Here is a 25,871-nt window from a genome sequence, read left to right as displayed (position 1 = left end):
TTAAAAGGTGACTGCTCAACAGCAGCAGGAAAGAGTAGAAAAAGAACAGGCTGCCCTGCAAAGAGACACATAGTACTCTCATAATACTTTCATTTCCCCTCTTATCTAACCTGAATCAGGTGAATGAAGTTAACCAAAGCATTCTGTGTGATTTTCTTGTTGATCTGGTGTAATATCAGGATATACTCATACATGGGGAAAGACTATATTTTTTTCCTTTCTGAGAGCTGCTTTCTGAGAATTAAACACCTATGAATTGAGAAGGGGCTGGTGGAAACATTCTGTGGGGTTTTCTGCCACTGGTACATGCCACTATATAAACCTAGTTTGCAACACCAGTGTTTGAGCATCTCACTTCAGTTTTTTCTCTGGTGTTTCATACAAGGTTCTCCCTTGCAGAAGGATCTTATATTAATCAGATTTTGTCTTGTGTCTGTGCATCGTCCTGCTGTTGTTTTTTTGTGAGACATTTGCTATCCCTTATGAGGAGTCTAAACATTTCTTTGTACTTGGTTCCTCCCACACAACTCCTACTCATCTTCTCACTCACACCTGTAGCCAAAAATACAATATGCATTTGAAAAAAAGAGAGCATTCTTCAATTTCTATTCCAAAAATGTCCATATTGAGCAAGATAGAATGTAAGGACTGTACTTACTTACAGCAAATATTTATGCTTTATATTTGCTACTGTTATATTTGACCTTCAGACTGACTTCCCTTACTCTGGTACAGAGAAGCTCTCAGCTTTCTAATTTAAAATGGTTATTTTGCTCACGGTAAAAGCAGTAAAACTGCTCAGGGCAAATAGTGCATTTTGTTACCTAGTTACAAAGCTAAGATAAATGGCAAATAGCATTTGGTTTTTCTTCTCAGATTTTCTTTTTTCCAAAATGCAGCTGTCTCAGAAAGTGTTTGAAACATTTCTATAGGGCCTGGTATCTTTTCTCCTTGGATCATCAGTTTGTCCCTCTTGTGTAACAGTGTCAGGACAGTAACAGATATTGCATTTGCCCTACAAGAAGGATTTATTTGCAGAGGCAGTGACCATATCCTCAGGATGCTTTCTTCCCCTTGGTGGTGTGAACTGTCTGATGGTCTTCAGGCATGGGACAGTCTATCCATTTCTGTGGCCTTTAGCTGCAATTGTCTATAGACTTCTGCAATGTTTTAACATTAATCCTACTTGGTCAGTATGTTAACCATGTAAACCTGCTTTGTAGTAATGTACAGAGCACTGTTTGGTGCATACTGAAAATTCTAATATTATCAGAGCAGTGATTCAAATGGTTAGATCAGTGCACCTGACTGGACTCCTTTTATAGTAGAATTTGTTTGAAAATCAAGCAAGAATTTGTTGCTAAACATATCCAAAGGATCAGTCCTGAATGGTAGGTGATATATATGTGACTGAGCTGTAAATGGAAAACCTCTGTAAAGGAAAAGAGCTGAGAGCACAGGCATTGTCATGTGTCAATGGGATGGGACCAACCAGAAGGACAGGTAGATTAAGGTCCTTAGAAATATGTAGTGGATTAATCTAAATTCAGGCTTTGTTCATGTTGGGAAGCACAGAGTATATGACCCTTTAGGCCCCCTTTGTAGCTAACAGAAATGTGTAGCCACTTCTGAGTACACCTCACCCTGCCCTAAAGCATGCATTTTACATGGGTCAGATGACCATTTTGCTGCAAAAAATTGTATTTCTTTTCACATATTGTAGAGAATTTGACATACCTTCCTTTTACTGAAATAAATCACATCCAAACTTATCAAATATTCATGAATCTGTTTTTGATGGAGAATATGGAAAAACAAGTATATGTCAGATAATTCTAGGTTTTATTCTCACCAGTAATGAAGAACAGCTGAAAAATGGGAGAATGAAACAATGAAACACAACTTGCCCTTGAGTAACCATAGAGTGTAGTGGCAATTTTTATGATTTTGTGCTGAAAGGGAATGAGAAAGGAGCATGAACTTCAAAACCAGCTTCTGTGCAGTCACAGCTGTGGAACTCAAGTAATCAGCATTGAAAAAGTGAAAGCTGAGTTAGTCACTGTGGCAATAACAGCCCAAGTCTTAAAACCCATAAATGCTAGGTAAAGTGTGGGGGGAAATTCAGAAGGGCAATATGTAAAATGGGATGTACTTCCAAGAATTAGGAAAGGCATCAAGAAAATGTTTGATGAAAATAGAAAACCAAGCGATAAATTAATTTCCCAAAGAGCTGGAAAATAGATTGTTTAAAAGTGAGACCATGAGAGTTCAAACCTTTAGTGATTTTTGTTGTTTTGTCTTTAAAAAATAGATGGGTTCACAATTATCCAATTAGGGCAGTTATGAAGAAACAGAAGTCTTTAAAGTGGACTTAGGCAAAATCAAATTAGAACTTAGATGAGTTAGATGTATTCTTGTATACTTAAGGAACTATTCAATGCAGACCAATCATAAGTTTATTCAAGAACTGAAGGAATATTTTGGAGTATAGAACAGGTTGCCAAATTTTCAGGGAAAACATCTGGGAGAAACAATCAATTTGCAGATACTTAGAAAGCAACAGAAGAAGGAGTAATAATCCTAATGAATTTTTCAAGAATAAATTGGGAAATGTAATTTTCCTCCTGAAAGAACATTAGTCACAGAGAAGAAGTCATAAACGTCATTTTACTGCAAACTTGCAGCCCCTGTAGTCTACTTGCCAACATCTTCATATAGTAGTACATCATAAGCCTCCCAAAAAACTAGAGAAAAGGAGAGAAAAGCAAAGCTGTTGTCATGGCAAGATCTAATGGAAAGATCTGGGGCACAACAGCTGTTTAATGTTAAGTTCAGATATTGCTGAAAACTCTGGGAATTTTGTGATTTGAGGGTGAGGGTTTATGTCTGTATGGGATCATCTGGGTGCACAGTGCTCTGCCTTTTCCAGACAAACTCAGTTTCACCCCTCACAATACATGCAGACATATGTTCAGTACTCACTGTCATCATGATGAGCCAAAAACATTTCACACAACTGAGACACCCGTGCAACTTCCCTGTACAAGAGAGATTTAAAGGTACAGAAGGCAACTGGGAACCTGGTGAAGAGAAGCTGTGTGCCAACACTGATTTATGCTCTTGAAAAGACTCTCTTTTATGTATTTAAAGAAATGTCTCTTTGAGAAGAGCAAAGTCTCTTTTCCCATGAGGCTGTGGAGTTTAGAACTCATGTCAGAAAAACCCTAGCATCCTCCTTGACAGTAAAAATTAATTTTAATGTAGTATGAACTGTGCCCATGTTAACACTTCGTCTGGAAATAGTCAGTCTTGGGGAAGAGAAGAAACTGTTTTGCAGTGTTGTTGGTAAATATATCTAATCTTCTGGAAGTGGAACTTAAGACATATTCAGCCTCAAAATATGAGGCATTTCTTTTGCAATCAAGGCAAGTGATTGTATTGCCAGAGAAGCTCATAGACTTGCAACTTTAGAACTTCAAAATAAAATAGATTACTTTCAAAAATACAAGCGTAATGGAGATGGTGGGGGGGAAAAAGTTACCACCAGCATATTCTGGAATGCTGCATATACTGCTGCATAATTTCATCTCATTAATCAAGGGATTTGTCTTCCAGCTGGATTTCTCTCTCCCAACCACAACTCTTCACCCACATCTTTTTGCAGTCTGTATCATACAGTGGAATTGTCTTGATGCAGTAACTGTTTCCTAACTTAACTCTCACATTTCAAGCACATGATCAGAAGCTAATAAATTAGACCAAGAATTCTCTTGAATAAGGTATATATTTTTCCCCCAAGAGTGTAGCTATCAGATCTGTCAGTTCTGTATCATACACAGCTAGTAAATTGGCCTAAACTAGAGGCTGTATATTTCTGTTGTGATGAAATCATCAGTTGCCTCTAAAATATTCATTTTACTATTGCCTAAATGAGTAGAAATGGTCTCATGCCAGACTGCTTGCTCTTCAGCTCCTTACAGCTTAAGGAGGAGTACACATTCAGTTCAAACATTCTGACTTGGCAAATTTTGGTGTAACAGTGTCAAGCAGAATCACATCACATCTAATACAATGAAGATTTGTAATGAGGCTTGCACCCCCTCAGTGTTGCTGCACTGCCAGGCTAACAGTGAAAAAGTGAAAGCCAAGCTGCTACTGCTGGACAAAATGGCTAAAATCCTGAGCTTTATTCATACTGAGCTTTGCCCCAGGCTGGACTTCGGCCTTGTGCTCAAACTAACTAGTCTCCAGGAATCATTCTGCTCTACTGCCCAGTCAGTTTGGGATTTCTGAGTGATTAAAAAAATTATCATATAACACAAGCTGCAAAGTAACAGAAATTGGCCATCCATTAAATAGGTTATTGAAGGGATATCTGCAGTTGTTTGTTGGAGGTGTTTTCTGAGATATTTTTGAAAAAACAAGATAGATATGCCCTGAATCTGAACAAGCAAGCCACCAGAAAAGTAACAAAAGGAAAATCACTTAGACAATACGAGAGCTGTTTTCTTTCTACTGGTTATAAAAAACATGGTTTATTTGAGAGTATGGAGCTTTGTCTATTCAAAGTGTCTGTGTCACAATCTTCATCTTTAAAACCACAAATAAATCATGAATGTTGTGATTCAGGGAGTTTTAATATAAAACATGAACACTGAACATGTACTTACATTAAGACAATCTACCATTCAGCCTCTAACACATTGCTTTCTAGTCACTGGCTTGAGTTCAGTATGGATTTGCCATGACACAAGCCAATGGCCATCTCCCCTCTCACAGGCCACAGAGCCATATACTCTGATGTGGAAATATGAAAACACCTATCAAGCATAGCTCAAGGCAAGGATTTAAGTTTTTGAATTCATCTCTAACTCAATGCTCAGGGTCACTTCTGTCTCTAAGCAGCCTCTAAAATTGCTTTGCCTTTTTATTTCAGTTCCCAGCTACCTGTTTCTTATTGGCTTCAGCTGAAATTAAGTTCTTATCATCTTTGAGGTATAAGGAACTTGTTAAAATGGAAACCTTTACCTCATTTCAGAAGCAAGAGAGTTTCAATCATTATTTCTGCTTATATATCCTTTGAAATTCAAATGCAAAGCAAAAACCCTGCAGCATTATGAGTAAATCTGAACAATGTCGGCTTAGTTATATCCATTCACTTATCCTTGCAAATGTGTGAGTTAATTTAGGAAACAGCTACTGCATAAGGAAATAATACCTTTAGATGTATATGGACACCAAGGTACATGGAATAAATGCTGCTAAAACGGGCATGTCTAAATGATCCAGGATGAGAGCAGGAGACAGGAAAATATGAATGCTGAAAACAGAATTAGAGAGAAAGGGATTTTTCAGAAGGGCAGGAAAGTGAATAGAAGTAACAGTGGTGTGTAAAGTAAAAGCTCTAGAAGGAGGAGGGACAGTTTGATATTTTAGCAATTCAGAGTAGAAAGAAGAGCAGGAAATGCAAAGGAGAAGGAAGGTGTGAATGCTTGAACAGGTGACACTACAGTGAGATCCACGAGGTTAGGTGGTGGCAAGAATATAAGGGGTTTTGAGCGACCACACAGAAGGAGAAAAAATTAAAAAGTAGCAACTAGATTTGAATTTAAGAGCTAATTATGAGCTGTCCATTTTAATAATAACGAATATTATTACTAAGAATTGTATTTGATGGATGTTTCATGCATAAAAAGGATGAAAAATATTATTTATTTTTAAATCAGCTGATAGACACTGGCCTGTGTTATTAGTATAGTACTCCTATAGGTATTTTTCACAGGTAATACCAGTTGTCTTAATATGGGAAAAGCATGTGTTCCTGTCTCTCAACTTAACCATTCAGTAATATGACAAAATGCCATTGATCACCTTGAAGTTGCTGAATCACCTCCAGTTCAGGTTAGTACTTGAACTAGCTGGTAGATATTTAGTGATCTGAATAAAATAATTTTCATATCCATTAAGGCTCCAGTGAGTCCATGTGTCCTTTTCATAAGCTGTGATTTACTTCTTAAACTAGTTTTATTCATTAACTAGTTTTGAGGAATTCTGATGGAATTGAGAGGAAATGGCTCTTAAGATGTCATTCAGTGAAATTATTTCAGTGTCAAAGTTTGCAAATCTGGCATCATTCATAAAAGCTACAATCAAATGGAGAGCAGACCTCTTATCAGAATTTCTGTACAGTTTGGATTAAAACATAAGTCTTTGCCTATGGCTCTAGGCTTAACAGGTGCCATTTGGAATGATTCATATGGTCTGGTGAGTCATAGATCCTGTTGGTTCCCACTGTAAAAGGCAGTGTGTGCATGACACCTCTTCAAGAACATAATATTTTTTTTTTCTGCTCCAAATATGCTTTGTTATCTCTTTCTTTTGGCTTAGCTGCCTCCTTAAAGATCCTGGCAGAAAAAGACACGATACAGCTCATACCCTCACAGTGGTTCTTGTTTCCCAGAGAAGAGTTTTCCTTTAGAATATCCAGCTCCTCAGAGCATAAAGACCAGCTTACTAGAGGCAGAAATTGTAACTCTAAGGTAGTCAGACAAGGAAAATTGAAAAGGTCACTGAAATTGCTGGCCCATAAAAACAGAGAAGGAGGGTGCTGGGCATGGAGAAGAGCATGGGACATGATCCAATGTTTTCAACAGAGTCAAGGATGAGAAAACCACTGTGCTTCTCTGTGTAGCTCTAACTAAAGAGTAGAAAGTGTAGGATCAGAACAGATCAGAATTGAGAAAAGTGAGAGAAAAGTAATAAATCTAGCCTGAAAATACAGCAGAAGCTAAGCTGGAGAGTGAAGACTCCCCCATGCATTTCTTCTTTCTTTCTTCCTTCCTATTTGTAAACCTTTCTTCAGTAGCAAGGCAAAGACTGTCCCATGTCATCATTTCCCCTGCTGGGTGCCACCCCCAAAGCCATGTCCCAGCGTGTCCCTGGTGCTGAGCCTGCTTTACTTCCACAGCTCTTTGGCAGCCCCCAGCAGAGCCTTGGCCTCAGGCTGGGTGTGCGGCCTTGGCCTTGCAAAAAGCTGCTGAAAGGCTGAACTTTGGCAACGTGTCCTGGATTCTTAGAATTGTGCTTTTTGAGGACTGTATCAGTTGTCAAGAGGTGTGGGAGCTGTTGTGTAGAATGGTTATTCCACCTGCTTCTGGGGAAGGTTTCCTCACACATGTTCACGGCAGATCATCTCTAATGGGATTTTTTCCAATCTTCCTTGTTTTACATTCCCAGTGACTAAAAAGGACTGCTGGAGAACATGACCCAGCTTTCCTCTCATGATAAAGTGCTTGAGAATACTTAAGTTGATGCACGGAATTAAGGTAGATAAACAGGGTTCTTTGTATCTTCTCTTAATGCAAACAATGGGAATTCTGTCTGTAACCAGTTGTCATTATTCAGACTTCTGTTTGCTTTTCCAGGCACCAAAAGCTATTATTTTATGATTTCAACAAATAGAAGAATTTAGACAGAACTTGACAACTCTGCCCTATTGTTTGTTCCATGGTAAAAGATTGCCTTTCCTTCAGCTTTTAATTTAGTGTATAAAACTATGTACTATGTTAGTGACAACTTAAAGAAGAAATGAAAAAAAAAACCAAAACCAACAAACCCTTTATGTTTCTTCCCCAGGGAAAGGATATGTTTTTCCTTTCTTTTCCAATTCAACAAGGTGTTCCAAGTGTTCATTTAACCACAGTACAAACACAAAATAAGGCAGCCTAAAGAAAGAAATGGCAAAATAAAGCAGATTATTCTGTTTGAATGACTAACATACAAATCATATTCACTTCCTAGAAGCCAGCCAGACTGCAACAAGTCTGTTAAGAATGCAATCAAATTTCTACTAATATGGGCCACTCAAATATTTTAGAGGGGATATAACTCATTCAATTTTAGAAGAATTCAATCTATGCCAAAAATCTGATCTTTCATTTCAAAAATGATTCAGTATTAAATGAAGTAGATCACACTTTATTTTTAGTCAATGAATGCAAAGGCCCAGTAACTACTGTGAGCTATTGTTGCATCTTTTTCTCCATCTCAATTTAGTTTTGACCGTAGTTTTCAACTCTGATCTTCTATGGCAGCACTCCTCTTTTTAAGCTTTTTAACTGCTTTTTGCCAGTTCAAAACATGCAGAAGAGACAGACTTCAGTATAAGCTGCAGGCTCTTCTTATTTCCATTATGTCAAATTAATTTTGAAGTTAGGCATCAGAAATTGTGCAGTCAAGTTCATTCTGGGCCAGGACATCAGGGCTGTGCAGTCAAGCTCAGAACAGCTACTTTGTTTATTGTATAATACATTCTGAAGAAATCATGACCATTTATTATAGAAAAAATCAAATAAACAAACAAAACACCTTTGTTATTTAACTTTCCACCTTTTAACTTTGCACTTTTTAACATTTGCACCTTTTTCTGATTTTTTAAAATTTTCTTTTACTGATTATTCTTCACATAAATTATGTTAAATAAATTAAAAGCAATAATTTTAATCAGATTTAACAATTTGCAATGAAATCATATGAGGAAAAAATGTCACTGCACACAAGTATTATGAGATATTAAAATACTGTTTTGAAGGAAGAGGGAAGACAGAGTATTATTATTTTATTCTCTCCATATTTGTGTTCATTTTGGTCTAATGGTAAAAATTTGATTAAAATATATAAACTAATGGTGCCTTTCATCAAGATTTAATGTTGCTATGTGAATATGCTGGTTTTTAACTAGAAGGTTTGGGAGTTGATTATATTTGCTTTTAAGTAGAGGGAAATGATACCCAGAAATCAAGTTAGCATCTACTCTTCTTGTTCTTTAGGAAGTCAGACTAGATTATAAGTAATTTCTAAATTTAATACCTATTATACTACAATGAGATTGTGCCACTGTTGGTGAATAAAATAACATGCAAACAGAACTCTCCCTACCTGTTTGGCAGTGGTTATTTGATTTCTTTTCTGCAGATGTATGTCTTCAAGAGGGTGATAGCTGTTTCAGCAACCTAATGTAGTCCAGTCATTTACCTGCTTAATCAGGTTCATCTGGTTTGCCTAGCTTGATTATGAACTAGATAAAAATTGCAGAAGATAAAATTTATGTGTTATTTTTCTCTCTGACATTTATTTTCCTTGCTCTTTTGATTTCAGCCACTCATGCCTCTAAGTTTTCCCCAAGTGTCTATCCCCTGCTATATCCTAACAAAAAAGTGATATTAATTTCAGGGAAATTCATTCACTACAATGTCTTGTGTTTGTACCATAGGCAATCATTTCTTCTAGAACAAGGGTGCTAAGGGCAAAAAGTAGTCAGTGGCTTCTAGTTTTTTCTGTGGAGAAGTGAAATAATTTTATAACTTCAGTAAAATTCCTGTCTTGCATTCACAGTCTTTATGTGTTATTAGGATTGTACATATTAGCTCACGTAGACATATTGTATCTCAGAGAAGGAGAATAAGCATGTGATTTCCTTATTCTTTCATGCATTCTCACCTTTTATCTATAGAAAGATTATTGGGATTTATTAACAGTCTTTAAATCTACTGTACTATTAACACGACTTTACAGACCATCACAGTGTTTTCCTATATTGCTTAAGAAAGGCTTGTGTCCTCTCATAGTCTTTGAGCTTAAGCCTGAAATTTTATTTTTTTTCCCCCTTGGATCCTTCTAATGCTGACCAGGTGATGTAATCCACATCCATCTCCCCAGCTCAGGAATTCAGGAGTGTTCCTTTTTCAGATTATCCTGTGCTTTTGTGGGACTCTCTCAAGGACTCCACTTATGAAAGGGAAAAGCACACAGATAAAAACTAAACTGTCTCTTAAAGGAAAGGTTACTGGGCTTCAAAGTTGTCTTCTTCAGACACAGAATCAAGGCTGATGTTTCCTTTATGTCATGATATAGGCACTGTTCTTAAATTTAGGAATTCTGCTCACACTTCACAAAACTGTGGCTACAGTGCTCAGTTACTGAGTAACTGTAGTGCTGGTACATCTGTGCTCAATACAATGCAGCACCAAGTGTCATAACACCATCACTGAGAAAAAGTAGGGAACAGCACCTCTTTTTCTGCAGCGGTACCCTAATTTGTGTTCCTTACAGGAAGCTGGTATTCTCAACAGGGGTTGCAAAGTCCTACTTGACATTATCTTCCTCTTTAGGTATTTTCACTGTTGTAGGTTAAAATATGGTATATTTTTATGGCACTGAAAGTTGTGCTTCTCTCCTTTTGTTCTTTTAGAATGCACTTAATTATTGCTGTCTAGGGTGATATATTCCTAGACTGAATTTCAGCAAGTGTTTCCCAGAGGTTTCAGTGTACAACTTTTATGAAAGCTTTTGAACCTTTGGCTCATTTTTTTGAAAGTTTCTACCAGCCATTATAACATCCCAGGGAGATGGGACAACTGAGGACTCCTGTGTTAAATTATGAAGTTGATTATGTTATGTTTGCCCCATGCTCATAATTTCTACATACAGTCAACAGTTCTACAGCATCATGCAGTCTTCTGGATCAGAAGCTGTGGTTTCTCCTGGGCTTTATATAATTGCTAACACAAATTAGTTTTTCCAAGAGTAATAGTCTAAATGTTGTTCACATACTAGTAAAGACTAGATTTTGTCATGCAAATAAGGAAGGAATTTTTTATGATGACAGTGGTAAGACACTGGCACACTTACTCAGAGAGGTGGTGGGTGCTCCATCTGTGGAAATATTCAAGTCAGGATGGACAGGACTCTGAGCCACATGGGCTAGTTGAAGATGTTCCTGTTCATTGCAGAAGCATTTTAAAGTTCCCTTCCAACCCAAACTATTCTATGATTCTGTGATTCTATGGTAAATAATAATTGTGTTCTCAAAACATCATATTCTCCAAAATTTGATGGAAGACAGCGAGTTAAGATGGTCCAGTTTGTAAACATTATTGGCACAAATAAATCTATTCATGACAGACTCAATAGCTGTTACTTAAAAAGTTCTATGGAATCAAATTTATTTTTGTAATCCTTAAAAAGTTGTTAAAATGTAAATGTAAAAAAACCCCTTCTTTTCAATATGTGCTTAGCCATCTTGCAATAGTACTTGGTAAACATAAACACAAATAATTGGTCTAGCTGAGAATTTGGGTCTAGTGTTTTGCTGTCTAGTGTTTGTATGTTTGCTTTATATGGCATGGTTCTCTTTCCTCTCCCTGCCCTTTATTTCCTTTCTTTTTCCTTTCTTCAATAATCAGAATTGGATTTCTGTCCTGCTGAGGTTGTTACATGTCAAAAGCTTCCTGTTCTTCACTAAAGTATTATGAAGTGGAAACCTGTAGAAGTGAAAGACAGATAAATACATAAATGAACAAATACATGCATACAAACACAAATACATAAATAAAAGAAATCTCACATGCTTCAGTACAGCCAGACAGTACGGCTCCCACTGGAAAGCAGGATTCAAGTTACTGGAGCAGTTAATAAATCTGTACGTGAATCCTGTCTCTTCCTTGGGATACTGCTGACAAAACATGTATCACAAACACAAATCCAAAGAGTACTGAAGCTGCTCCTGAGTTTTAGTGGGTGGATTTCCTACTTTGTTCTACTCTGTTCCTCTTCCATTTCTTGTGCAGCCAAAAATGATTAAGAAAAGGAAACCATATGGAAAGATGTATGGATGTTGAACAGCCTGAATTGAGGAAGCTGTGTCTGATAGCAACTCCATTGCTGTAATGTGCAAGATAGAGGATATTTCCAGGCAATAGCTGGAGAGGTTGCATGAGCAGAAAACAGTAAATTATATAGTAGGTGTTTTGTTATAAAAGTTCTGCATCCAGCAGCTTTTTTTAGACATGCTGTATGTATCCCTGGGTTTCCTGATGCTACTGACTGGGCCTGCAGAGTTTGACTGAAGGAGCAGCTTCTTGGTTTGCCGTATTCTTCAGTGACCTTCAAGCATCACAGAAAATTTCTTTTGAACTTGATATATTAAGTGATATTGCTAGATAAAGAGGTAACCAGAAATGGAAACTCATTGGAGCAGGAAATACCCAAAAATAGTGGTCAGAGAATCTGCAAGATAAGCACAGTCAAACTATGGGGTGAGGGGCACTGGGGCATATCCTCTTGGCCGTTCACAGGGAGTTTTCTCTCAGGCTTTTTGATTTTGTACTTTGCTTCTGCATCTGGGCATCCATCTGACCTTCACATCCATCGGATATTTACGACAGAAGCCCACTTGTGTCTCCCTGTCCAGTGTCAAACTTCTCATACGCGTTGTTGTCTTTGTTCCCGCACAGGTGAACGGCATTGACCTGCGAGGTGCTACCCATGAGCAGGCTGCGGCTGCGCTCAAAGGAGCGGGGCAGACGGTAACGATCATAGCACAATACCAGCCGGAGGGTAAGTGAGATAACTGCCTGGAAGGCAGCTGGCAAAAGAGAAGTGCTCTGGAGCCACTCATTTAACAGGATGAGGCTGTTGTAGATAGCAAGTTTCCCAGCTATCATCAGCAGTCATCTGGAGTGAAAATAAAAGTGACAGTTTTGTCCCAAGGAAATGGCTGTATTTTTGTACAGACTTGGCTTTTAGAAGCGTTTGATGCAACTAACTGTAAGAGTACTCTTCAAGTGTGCATATAATAATACAGTAATCAAAACTTAGTTAATCATTCTTGTTAGTGTTCGTTTTATGTTCTTTTCTAGTCTCTTCCTGGAAATAGGTAGTGCAAAGATAGGTTAGGAGTGAACAGAAATTCCAGGAAGATCTGACATTGCTTCAAACAGTCAGAATTACACAAGGATAAATGCTTCCTGCAGAATGTGTAGAGCTTCCCACCATTGCTTTTGGATGATAGTGTCCTTGTACCTTCAGGGCAATTAGGCCTGAATAACAACTACTTATTAGAGAAAATGACAGCTTTCTAAATAAAAGCATGAGCAGGAAATTCATAAAAATGTAAGACATTTAAGGTGGGGTGTATCTCGTTCACATCTTGCTGTCTAATATTTAGTTTTCTAGAGGTTAAGTTAGTTTCAGGGGGCAGAAGTAGGCACTGACTGATTTGGAGTCCATAATTAAAGGGCAGAACTCCTCGTTGTCCATGTGTAGTGACCCAAATGACTATGTGAGATTCCCAAGGAATTTGTGAGAGGAGTGTTACCTTCTGATTGGAAATCAAGGTGGTTTCCTTGAGTTGTTACTTAAAAGTCTTTTCCAGATTAATTCAGCAAGTACAAGTGTCTGTGAAGACTTGCTGACACCGTTGTCATTTTTCAGGAAGCTCTTCTAGCTCAATTCAGAATTTGATTCTGCCTGATTATGCCCAGCCTAGGAGATATGTAGGTCTCATAGGTGAAACAACAGCTCTAAAAACGTGCTCAGGTTCTTTTAGGGAAGATGAATTAGTTATTCCAGAATTTATCCAGTATGATACTTTCCTTCATTTCTCTGGATCCTGATGACAGCACTCAAGGAGAAAAACAGCTTCTATTTTAGTGAAATGTACAGTTGTGCTTCAGATCTGGAATCAAGTATCCATTTATTAGTTTATCTGTACCTGAGTCACCAAACAGAATAAATTAGGCCATAGTAAGAAATGGGCAGATGAGAGCAAATGAAATTGAAAGTATCTATCTTTAGTTAAATAAATGGAACATATTAATATAAAAATGCATGAGTAATAATCAGCATTATTTCAAAGAAGTATTGAAAAGCAATTCCATTACAGATAGAGATCTGCACTGGGTTCTGAATGAAGCCATGTTCCTATTAGTTCCAGCAATCTTGTTTGCTGTCTGGTGATTTTACACTGCAATTATCACCATGGTGTCTGGGTACTTGTAGCAATCAGTGGCATGTCACAGTTGTTCTGTGCCGCCGTTAATACACAAAAAATACATCACTTGACAGCTTTTTCCTATTAGAATTGAACTTTTAGTTGGCATACATGTACCCTACATTTTAGAAGCTCTGTCCTGTGTCAAATTCAGTTTTGGTGAACATACAATTCAGATGATGCTGATTAAATCCATCAGGTATTATACTGGACATTTATTCCATTTTTCCTATGTCATTGTTCCGTTCACCAAAAACCCTGTTGAGGGCAGACTAGTCCCAACGTCATCACTTCTTGTCAGTGAAGCAAAGCCAGTTTTCTGTTTCAACCAAATAGCTCAAAACACACCACAGAGAGTGAAGCTTGTGAAGAACAGGGCCTAAAAGTTTGTCTTTTTATAGTAAATGGTTGAATCATTAAAGGTAGTGAGGGTACTCTGTAGTTGTCCAGCATGTGTTACATTACAGCTGAAATATTTAACTTTAGTCTGAGATTCTGGTTAATGCAAACTGCATAAAGCAGATGTAAAATGAAAAAAATGTTTCCTGAGAAATCCCTTACACCAAAGAAAGATGAAGAAAAATTTAAAGAGTTAAGTAACCTTCACAGAGAATTATTTTAATATTTAGGTTACACAAAAACATACTTTATATGAGACTAAACACTAATTTAATTCTAAAGTTATTGCAGAACTCTTTTTATCCTTTATTTGAAATTCATACCAAATTTCTTATTTACTGTATCTTATCTTTTTGCATGTATTGGAACACAGTCATAGAATAATCTTAAAACTGTACAACTGTGCTTCCCTCAGGGGCTTCTCACTTTTAACGCTTCCAAATCTAGTAAAGTTCATAAGCTAAGTTGCCTGGTAGCTTCCTTCTTCCATTTTTACACTGGAAGTTCTGAGTTGTTACTACAACTTCAGGTTTTTCTGGGGAGATCCAAGAATAGCCGCTACAAATGTTAATCAGTACCTTTTTTAAATCTCTTCAGATTATTAAGACATTAGATGTCATTGCAAAAAAAAGCAAAAACAAAACAACAACAAAAGAAATTCAATGAATCTTTTAGCTATTGATATTTCAGGTATTGAGTGACGATGATATAAGTACCAGTCAATACTGTAAACATACTGATGATTAGCAATTCAAATTTTGAGTAGAAAAAGCTTACTTTTATGCAGTAATGGAAAGCTTCCAGTATGCTTATCTTGGTATTTTCTCAACAAATAAATAATATGCTATGCTGTGGGAAGAAAATTAGGTGAATTCTATAGAAACAGCTTTCAAAATTTAAATGTCTCTTTCTTTGTTTCAAACAGAATCCCATTCAAAGCCTCATATGAACTTCCTTCACACTAATGTGTAGAGACTTGGCAACAAATCTCATAAGAATGGTAACTCCTACCAAAAAAAAAACCCTAGTGCTTGCCATCAATTTGAATAGCTTTTCCCACCAATATTGTGGTAGGTTTTTTGTCATCTTGTTGGGAATGCACAAATGCAGAGATGAGCTCAGACAAAACAGAACAGCATCACAACATTTTTTTGAATGCTGTCAGGGCTGAGGTTGGTGATGGTGCTCAGCTGAAGCACACTGCTCATCCCTCAGATGAAAGTGGTCTTAGCGAAAATGCTGTAAAAAGAGCACAGATACTGTGAATAAAGGGAGAATAGAAGAGACAAATAGTGATTTTGTGCAAAGTTGTTTAATGGAAATAAAAGGGATAGTATAAATGAAGAACCGATTCATCAGTTTTGCTCTTCGTTCCCTTTTTTCCTTATTTACACTCACCACCTTTATTTCCCTCTTCTCTCTGAGAAACAGAAGAGGCAAAGTGCTACAGAGGCAAAATCCAAACAGAAATGTAAATACCTTGAGCAAAATTATGGAGAGATTATTAAGAGGAAGAGGAAAACACATCACAGAAGTTAAGAAAAATCTGAGCTCAGCTATAGAAGTACATATTTAGGAACAGCAGCCATAACTCTGGGCTTCTTGAGTGACTCGTTACTTTTATTTAAAAAACTGAAAATAACCTGTGTACTGTATGTTATGTACACACGTATTGTGTAAATGGAGGACAATTAATGGTTAAGTATCACGATCTCTTAATAATCATTGTGGATGTAGTTCAGATGGAAGTTGATGTATTCAGTCCACACTAACTAGTCCCTGCAGGCTTCAGAAAGTTAACCTTTCATAGTCTTGTGAAATTCACATCTTCTGCACGTTGTTGATACAAAATTAAAGATAATTTAAGGATGAAAAGCTACTTAGAAAAAAAATTAGAAGATGAACCAATCTCTTATATTTGGCTTTGCATTCCAATTTTTAATAATCAGAAACATTTTAACTTTCCTCACAGCTTAACAACTCTTAGATCTCTTTTAAAATATTGCAAAAATGTAAAGTAAAGTAAAGGAAAAAAAAACAAACCTGAGCTTGAAAAATAATCTTAGGATGTAACAGTGTGTCCCTATTAAACAATTAAGTAGAAATTAAAATGGATTATATATCACACAGGGAAACACATTTTACATTTCTAGATTTTTCTTCAGGACATGTTTTGTTGTTTAATGGCAAAAATTGCAAGTATAGCCCAGTATGGAATGAGTTAAGAATAAAAAGCATTTTTTCAGTTAAGCTAAAATATGCTTTTTAAGAAAAGGGAGCTTTGGTTGAAATAGTGACAATTTTTCCTGAAAGACACAGCTTGGGGGTGGGGACAGACAGAGTACTAGTCTCCTAATAAAGCTGTTAAAAAGCTTTATTGCACATTTTAGTCTCAAAAGCTCATGTTCCTTTCCCCCACCCCAGCAGTGTGAAAAGGTGAAGTGTAGCCTTAAGCTTTGTGCAGAGCACTCCTGTGGCAGTGGTCTGGGAGCTGAGCTGTGCTGCATTGCAGTAACTCTGCAGCTACTGCCTCACAACAGCCCCTGGAAGAGTGTTCAAGCAATTGGAAGTTCCATGTGCTTTCAGTCTTTCAATCGAGATTTTTACCCAGCTCCCTCACCAGCTCGCACACGGGGAAAGCGGTCATTGATTACATTTGATTAGAGCAGCTGACACTGGAGAGGTTAAAAAGTTGTTAAAGAATTTGTGTTTTGTCTCTTTGTGAGGGAGCTGCTGCTTGGTGCCTGTTGTGAGGTGAGTAGCTGAGCTTTACATAGAGTGTGAGAGGGAGAAGCACTGTCATAGGCAGTGTCTGTCTTTGCAGGCAATAGCTAAGGAGATTTTTGAAGAAATGCACTTAAGCAACTCCTGGAAACTCTGATAGCAAATTCACTTTTTTATTCTTTTGCTCCTAATTCTGGGAGGTTCCATAGAACATTAGAATACACCTAACTTTTGTGAACAGCCCCAGATTTTATTTTAAAATATCCCTTGTCTTACATGTTTGCCTGAGCTGCAGATGCTAAGATTTTCTTTCTTGAAAATATTAGATGAAAAATCCAGGACTCTGAAGTGATGGGTACTTTTTAGCACTTTCTCCTTTTTTTATTCCCTGCTCCTGCCTCAGAGTACAAACACTTGTCTCCTCTTTTGGTACAATAGTCACACAGATTCCTGATTCAGACCTTTAACCTTTCCAGCTGCTGTGGGAATTAGGTAAAAATGAAAGAAAAAGAAAATAATTGTATTTGTTCATCTTTGTCTAGGTTATTGATATAGTTTGAAATGTGACTAGCCCTTTCCCCAGCTGTTAGAAAGGAATGTAGCTTAAGTACTTGGATAAAGTTGCATTACAGCAGTTGGCTTTCATCTGGAAGCCACCATATCCAATTGCCAAAGAATGCAAGATATTAGAGTTACATTTCATGCATGTGCATTAAACAGAACATAATCTTGGAACGGCCAAGCTGGATCTGACCAAAGCCCATTTGCTGAGGATCCAGTTTCCAACAGTGGCCAGCAGCTTAGAGAGAGGAAAAGAAGAAGACATAACAAGCACATAGTGATACTTGCCCTGAGTACTGTCCTTCTCACCAGGGAGGGTGAAAAATCTTCTCCTTGTCCTCAGGCAGAAAACACCACCACTATGAAGATGAATAAAAATGAAAAAAAGTTTAGGTGTGTTTCATGGTGTGTTCTGCTGAAGCTGAGTGAGTGAATTTTATTGAGAAGCTTGGTCCTTTCTTTTAAGTTAGGAAAATGGAGAAAGAATGAAAAATATAAATGAAAAACCTCAACATTATGATATTATATTTTCTCCTTGTATTTGAACCATGTTTTTTTAACTTGACACCACAAGAGAAGAAGCATTTTTCCAAAACTAGAGAAAATTTTATTTCAAGTCTCAATTTATTCATAATAGTTGATAGTGCACCAGAGTTCTCCTACCTAAGAGACTTTCAAATAGCAATATTAAAGGCTGCATTTCCCCCCACCCCTCTTTTTACAATGTCATCTCCAGCTCTACTGTTCTCTTACTTACCCACAGAGGCTTTTTTACTATGTTGAAGAATAGTAAATCGTTTTCTCTAGCTGATTTAATGGCAGGCCTGTGTCTCCCTTACTTGTCTGTGAAGTGCCCAATGAAGAGAGGTTATCCAGGTCATAGAACAATTTCAGTTGAAAGGGACCTTTAAAGGCCAGCTAATTCCAAATCTCTACCCATGAGCAGGGATATCTTCAACTAGATCAGTTGCTCAGAGCCCCATCCAATCTGGCCTTGAATGTTTCCCGGGATGGCATGACAGATGATGCTGTCAAAACTAGTTCTCCCTTCTTGTAGTTTTAACATGTTTTGCTTCAGCAAAAGTGCCAGAATTCACTAAGCAAGAAATTGCCTCTTTGTTGAAGAGATTTCTGTGTTAGTGAAGATGTTTAACAGGGTTGTGTGGCTGCAATACACAACTTTATGCAGCACACCAAATGGTATTTGTTGTGTTCAAAACTAATCCTTGAGTGCTCCAGGCTATGTCAGCAGTTAACGTACAGGGTTAAATGTTGAGATTGCTATTTTCTGCCTTGCTTTTGATCTAATAAATATAATTTTGGTACCCTTTGGACAAATGCACGAGTGCTAATATAGTATCCACTTGTCTGGCCATGCAAGACCTTTGCCTTAGGTTTAGTTTTTGTGTCTCTATTTGCTGCATATTATTTAGAATATACTGCCTTTATTTTTATATTGTTGGAGAAAAGCCTTTAAATTTATTATTTCATTGCATGTTTCATATTATCTTTACTTCAAGTAAAAACCCCTAAAGCATATTTAAAATGGAAAGAGTGGCTAAAAAAATCTCTCTGATTAACTTTCAAATTCTTTTCTCATCTCACTGCATTTCCTATGTTTGCCTAAGCTGTCCTCACCACAGCTTCCACTCTACTGCAAATTAACTCTAGTCCCTGAGTGACTCTGTCTCTGTTCATGGATGTTGCCCCAGCAGTGACAGATATTTCTGGGGTTTATCAGATGCTACAGCTATAGCACCAGGGGTTACAAATGTTCTTGTAAAGTCAAACTTTAGTAGGCTTCCCATAAGACACAAAAGACATTTTAGTTTCTCTGTTCAATTTAAAGATCACTTTCCTAGTAGAGTTAAATAGTGAAACCTGTACAATATTGAATATTTTATAGAAAGAATAATTTTAATTTTTTCTTTTTTTTTTTCTTTGTCTTTGTCTAAAATAGTCAGCACTTACCATGCATCTATGCATGAAACAAGTTATGGATATATTTTCTTAATGTTTTTTCTGCAGATTTGCTTGTGTTTAATGTAGTCATCCTTGTCTGCTAGAGTGTATTTGCTGTTTCCTTCCAGACTCCTGAGCTTTCTCAATTCCCATTTTCATGAATGTTTCATTTTAAGTACTTAGTTTTTCATTCAGCCATATTTAACTCTGTTTCTATCAACAGGCTTTAAATTTCCTTGAATAGTACATTCTGCGTTGAAGAATATACAGTTGTCAATGTTGTGCAGGGAAAGTGTGATTTCCTTTTAAAACCCACCTTTTCCTCTTTTCATTTTAAATGTGAAGACGTGAAATTATGTGGTTGGGAGGTTTTTTCTGTAGTCCTTCAAGCTGCATTAGTAGTGCAGGTCTTGCTTAGTTTTTGTTGCTCTAACACAGCCTCCTGTGCTTAGCCATATTTATGTACACATGGAAAAAGTGTGTCTGTTAATTCCTTATGCTGGAGATTATGAATTAATTTCCTTTTACAGTTTATTCATTTAAGTTCAGTATTTTCCACTGTTTACTGTTTTGCCAAGGTAGTCCTTGCTAAGTCTGGTTGGGAATGCAAATAAAGAGTTGGTTTTCTTTTTGCAACAGGACTAACATTTGCAGCTGCTCATTTAACTGGCAAATATGGGGTACAGATGGTTCCAAATTTCCTTTCCTGTCTTAGAGTTCACTATAACTCTGGTTTTGCCCTTACCTGAAAGCTTTTTCAGGAAACAAGAACTTCTTTCAGTGGCAAAGACATGTATGGATATGTCCTGGCCTTTTAGAAGGGGGTATGCTGCAAAGTGAGCAGAGGGGTGCCCAAGAATAAGAACCAGAATAAGGTTGACGTTATTTCTGAACCCGTTCAAGTGTTTCTTTTCTCAATCTCTTTCTTCTTTACATTTTTATTGTGATTTTCATCTGGAAAAAAATGCATTTCATGCCAAAGATGTTTTGTGTTTACTTTCAATTTTTACTTTTAAAGCAGTAAGTCTTGCCAACATTTTTTCTATTTTAATTCTTTTAAAGTGACATCCTTTCATATATCATATGAACTGAGATGCTCCTATATATTGTTATCTATTTACTTTAAAATGTGTTCTCTTTTCCTTCTTATTGATGTTTGCACTCTGCAAAGACATGGTTTATATCTTTGTTATTTTGCTTTTTAGTTACCTTCAGTGTCAGATTATTATTTTTTTTCTTCTTTTCATACACTTCATGTAAGTCTGTCCTATCCTATTGGACCTGCCTTTCTTAGTCTTCTTAGTAACTAAAAAACTTCAGCTTTAGAGGCTGTTACAAAACAAACTGGCCCTGAGTGATTGGGCTATTAAAGATGCTGAAGACTCTTCACGAAAATATTCTTTCATCCAAACAGTTTAACACATGTTAGTATATAAGAATTAAAAAACTCACTAGAAACCTGTATTTCTTCTGCCTTCGGGTGAATTACTTCATGTAGAGACATGGCCAAAACTACAAAGCACTTCATTAACTGGCTGACATTCCACGATGTAGTCAATATTACCAATGCTCATGTGCTTAAAATAATAATAAAATATAGGTTCTTTACAATCCTTGTGTGTCCAGCTTATGTCCCTAGGAAATATGAATACTAAAATTTAACCTTTCCTTGAAGTAATTTATGTAAAAATACTGAGCAAGTAAAATGTTTCAGTTTGAGAATAAAGTCTATTCTCCTGGTGATTCCTGCAGAACTTCTCTTGAATCTGTTGAAAAGAAGAAAATTAAGTAGTTTTACTTTTGAATCTATCATGCATGTTCAAGGTACATTTGTGTCAGTGTTTAGTTGGAAAGAGACAAATCAAAGAGAGAGTTTCTGGTGTCAGTTTTTCTGCTTGCAAAACACTGGCATGTGAGAAAGTGGTGAGGCATTGGCACACGTTGTCAAGAGACTTTATGGATGCCTCATCACTGGAAGTGTTCAAAGCCAGGTTAGATGGGAATTGGAGCATCCTGGTCTCCTGGAAATATGTCCCTGCCCGTGGCAGGGGGGATGGAACTGGATGATCTCCAAGATGCCTTCGAACCAAAACTGTTCTGTGATTCTGTGACTGATTCTATGATACAAAGGAATGAAGTTTTCCCAAAGGATGCAGAGATTATTGCCTGCTTCTGAAGATCTCATACTGAGGAGGAATAGCAAGTCTGATATAAAGTGACAACCGTTATGCTGGCGTTGATAAATATCACAGGAGACAACAGCATATCAGGGATTTTCTTGGCCCAGTGCTGTGGCTGCTGTCAGCACAAAATTCTCAGTGAGTGTTAGGGACAGACTTTCATTATTTGTATTTTTAAAGTTTACAGATCTTGACACATACAAGGATTTGCTTTTAATTATAATATAGAGCTAGGCAAAAACAAACAAAAAGAGTAATATTTTCTTCAAACAGGGCCATTGGCTAAGCTGCTTGTCGAAGGTCTCTTAGTCAAGATGTAATTCTCTCTGAGGTCATTCAGCCTTTTGTTGATGAGGAGAGTCTCATCTCACGAGCTGTAGAGGAATATCTATGACTAAGTTAGGCTTGATGGACAAAGGCAAGATGAATAGAGAGCCCTCTTCTGGTGTCCCTGCAAGGCAGCTACTGGAAAGTGCTGTGCAGACATCAAACTGCTCCCCCCAGCTCAACAGCCACTAATGAAGCCAGAAAGAAACTCACTGAGGTCTCTGCCTTTGGTTTATTGCTAGCCAAGAGTTTCTCTCAGGAATAATTCTCGAGGCAAGTTAGCAAAGTCATTATTTTGATGGAGGGAGAGAAAAATGGGAAAAATCACCAACAACTTAAATTTGTGATTCCAGTAGAAAAATAACGAAGTTAAGAGTTTCAAGGCAAGATAGGAAATTGCAAGATAATAAATTCTAGATAATCGGTTAGTTAATTTGCATTTTTTCGCTATGGGTGAAAATGACAGCAGCGTGTGAGAAATGAAACATAAAGTGTGCACTTTTAAATTGAGAGGAACAAAGTGGTAGAGGGAAGATCTAGTCAGATCTACTCCTATTTGCTGCACTTGCATGCACAACAGTTTTAAGGATTTCACTTACAGCAGTGAGTAGTTACTCTGCTCCATGTGCCTTCCTGGATCTGATCTCTGCCTGCTGAGAGTGGTAATTCATGGGGTCTTCAATGAAAATAAAAATACTGATTTGAAGTGCATTTGATATCTAGGTGACCATGGCATTATTAAGAACAGAAATTCAGATGAGTAGACTTCTGTGTACACTCACACACAGATGTAAACACACATATGCAGCCATTGGAAACTGAAATCTGGGATCCACAGGGACAGATTTTAAGAGCTGCAAAGGGTATCTGCAGGAGATCTCATCACAACTATCATATTCCGCACGTTCTGAGACATTAGTTGCTTGTGATGGGTAAGTAATAAGGTACTTCAGATCACACACTAAGCTGTGTCTGGGATAAAACTGTTTTTCAGAAAGTCAACTCAGTGCCTCTGAAAATCTTTGCTACTGAGCTACTTCTGCAATTAATTCCCCTTTTTTCGATTATCTTGATCTACATCACTCTTTCTTACATTACTTGCCTTTTTGTGGCTGTTAAGATGGCAGATGACAAGAGAAATAAGAATCAGATTTAGACTTCGTTGTCAATCTCAATACTTCATTATAGACTCATTGAAAATACTTAATTAACTGCAGAGTCACTGAAATAATGCCGTACGTCATGTCAGCTTCAAAAAAAAAACACCCTCTTTTCAATATTAATTTTGAGTAGGAAAACCTTTGCATGACAGAAAAATGCCCTGAAGATACACTATCTTTGATTTTACCCTCTCTCACCTATATGGGTTACTGTATAGTGGCTGAATTAGAAATTTAAGTGAATGCTGAAGTAAATTGAATTTTTTTAATTAAATATTAACTATAGTTGAGTGTGAAGAAGTGCTTGAAGATATAACTTCATTTATCTACAAAGGCAAAATTTCCATGAATTTTAACCTGACAATCCATCTTCTTCTAAAAGCTTTAGTATCTTGAATAGGAATTAACTTTATCCCGTGGTTTCAGGGTGGAAGATGGTTTCAACAATATTATAGTCAGTGTTTTCTAAGCCATGAACTCAAACTAAATAGAAGTATCCTGATATGAATTATGTGACTCATCCCTTCTCATAAAATTCAGTTTAATTATATTTTGTGACGTATACATGGACATAGAGGTCTGGCATAAGTCACCTTTCAGTAAAGTTTGTTATCAGACATCTTGAAGGACTTTCTTGTGACATTCTAATTCCCTTTGCAGTTTTCAAGGGAAACATGTGAGACTAACCCAAGCAATAATTACTTTCGGCACTTAAAATAATTATTTTAGCACTTCATTTAATAAGCACATTTTTGCAGCTTAGAATTATGCAGAAAATTCAAGTTTTACAAACTTTTAAGAAAATTTCTGAATATTGAGTTTAATTATTGCTTCAGTGCTGTTTGGTGCCTAAATACACAAAAAAAATGTGTAACACACATGTTATGTGTCAGGTTACTTTAGTTTCAGATTAATGCAATGTATTATTGTATGCCTCCTATACAAGAATTTTTTCATTTTCTTGGAGAGAGACTCAGATTAGTGGGGATTTTGCTGGCTTGCAGAGACAGACATTTGGCAACAGGGAGTGAGTGTGAAATGGGGACGGGGAGAGAGATGGAAAACTCTCATACTTTGGTGTTCTGTCATTTCATTTGTGAAGTGAGTGCTAGAAGTTTTTTGTACATTTGGGCACTTCAGTGGTGATTGTAGGAGGGGTTTTTATGTGTGTGTATGACCATACTTTTCAGTGTTTCTCTTTTAAACCTCCCATTGTCTTACACATGTGTAGGTGTGTATTTGTGCAGAATTTTGTGTGGTGCTCCCCACCTACTTAACAATTCAAGCAGCCTCTGATGTAAATTACCAAAGCAACATCTGAATCAGAATAATCTGTCTACATGGCTTGAAAAGTAATATACAGCCAGTCCAGCTTGTGTCCCAAGAGTAATGTACCTGCATTATTTTTCTTCTTTTCAATTATATGCCCTGCATCTGTGAAAAATTATCTGAAATTTGCATCTATCTTAGAAATTCATCCTCTTTATAAAGAAGACTACTCAGAGTAAAGTATTTTCTTTATGATGGGTTGCTAGTTGCTTTTTAGACTGAAAAAGTTTTAGGTTAGATGATGATAGGGGAAAAAAAATATCTGTACTCATTGGATGGTGAGGCACTGAGCATATTGCCCAGAGAAGCTGTAGGTGCTTCATCCCTGCAAGTGTTTAAGGCCAGGTTCGATGGGACTTTGAGCAGCCTGTTCTGATGAAATTTGTCCCTGCCCATGGCAGGAAGGTTGGAAACAGAAGATCTTTAAAGTCCCTTCCAACCCAAGATATTCCACGATTCTAATCCTTCTCAGTATTGAGTACCAGGAAATAGTTCGTGTTATCATTCTTGACTGGATTCAGCAACAATGTAAATTCTGCAGTCTATGTTTGCAAAAATTCAAAAGCAGGGCGTCCTGAACAGGCCCACAGGGACAGCAGAGATTCTGACAGGCAGTGGGAACTTACTCTGTCCTTAAATTTGCATAATTCTCTTCTTATTATGTTGTTGAACAGTTCAGCCACTTTCAAGGATCAGAAAAGTAAGACAGTAATTATGTTTTGAAAGTAATGAGAGAGCAATGTAAGTGGTGTTATTGGACAGAAACTTTTAAGTTTCAATGGTAGATGTCAGACCTGCATTGGAATAAAGAATTCTTAAATTAATGCCATTACTCAAAAACTTTGAATATTTAGGATGGTCATAAAATAACCCAAGAAGAGGAGAAATATCTGCAGCATGACGGAAATAACTGCTGCAAAGCAAAATGCTGACTATCTTGAGTGCAGTAACTGCCATAGTCTGTCTTGTCTGTGTGTTCCCCGTAAATATTTCATTTCAGATAAAATTGCATCCATTATGTCTAAGAAGTGACTTAGATGAGATGAGTTTAATGTAATGGGAATGAAGCATCATTGGTTCTAGAATAAAGGAACTCAGTCCAGCATATGAGCAGGGGCAAGCCTGGCTGGATCCAGGGCCTTCACCTCAAGTCAGAAGTGTGGTCATCTGTTTTCTGCTTGAATCCTTATATAATGGAAACTCAAGGAGTTTTACTAAATGGACTTTTTCTCAAAACCATCTGGTCCCTGTAGAAATTTTTATCTGCCAAATGAAACATCTCACTTCAAAACCATAGGATTTCAGAAAAAGTCCAAGTTATTTCCACTTGAAAGTGCTTTTGTGTTATCTTATGTGTTATAAAGTTGGGATATCTCATATTGACACTTTCTGCTTCTT

The 25,871-nt window shown here is 37.0% G+C and overlaps 1 protein-coding gene across 20 annotated transcripts in view; it reads left to right on the top strand.

The window, feature by feature from the left end:
• The window catches only part of DLG2 (discs large MAGUK scaffold protein 2), a 986,158-nt gene that overhangs the window by 777,235 nt on the left and 183,052 nt on the right, over positions 1-25,871 (top strand). For all 20 annotated transcript variants that reach the window (XM_033516385.1, XM_033516379.1, XM_033516378.1 and 17 more), the window contains one exon: positions 12,294-12,396. In XM_033516385.1, the coding sequence (XP_033372276.1) occupies positions 12,294-12,396 (103 nt within the window). The remainder of the gene's footprint in view (positions 1-12,293; positions 12,397-25,871) is intronic.

Source organism: Parus major, chromosome 1, assembly GCF_001522545.3.
Source record: "Parus major isolate Abel chromosome 1, Parus_major1.1, whole genome shotgun sequence".
Classification (NCBI taxonomy): Eukaryota; Metazoa; Chordata; class Aves; order Passeriformes; family Paridae; genus Parus; species Parus major.
The sequence above is the reverse complement of the archived record's forward strand: the minus strand, read 5'-3'. Positions and strand labels throughout refer to the sequence as shown.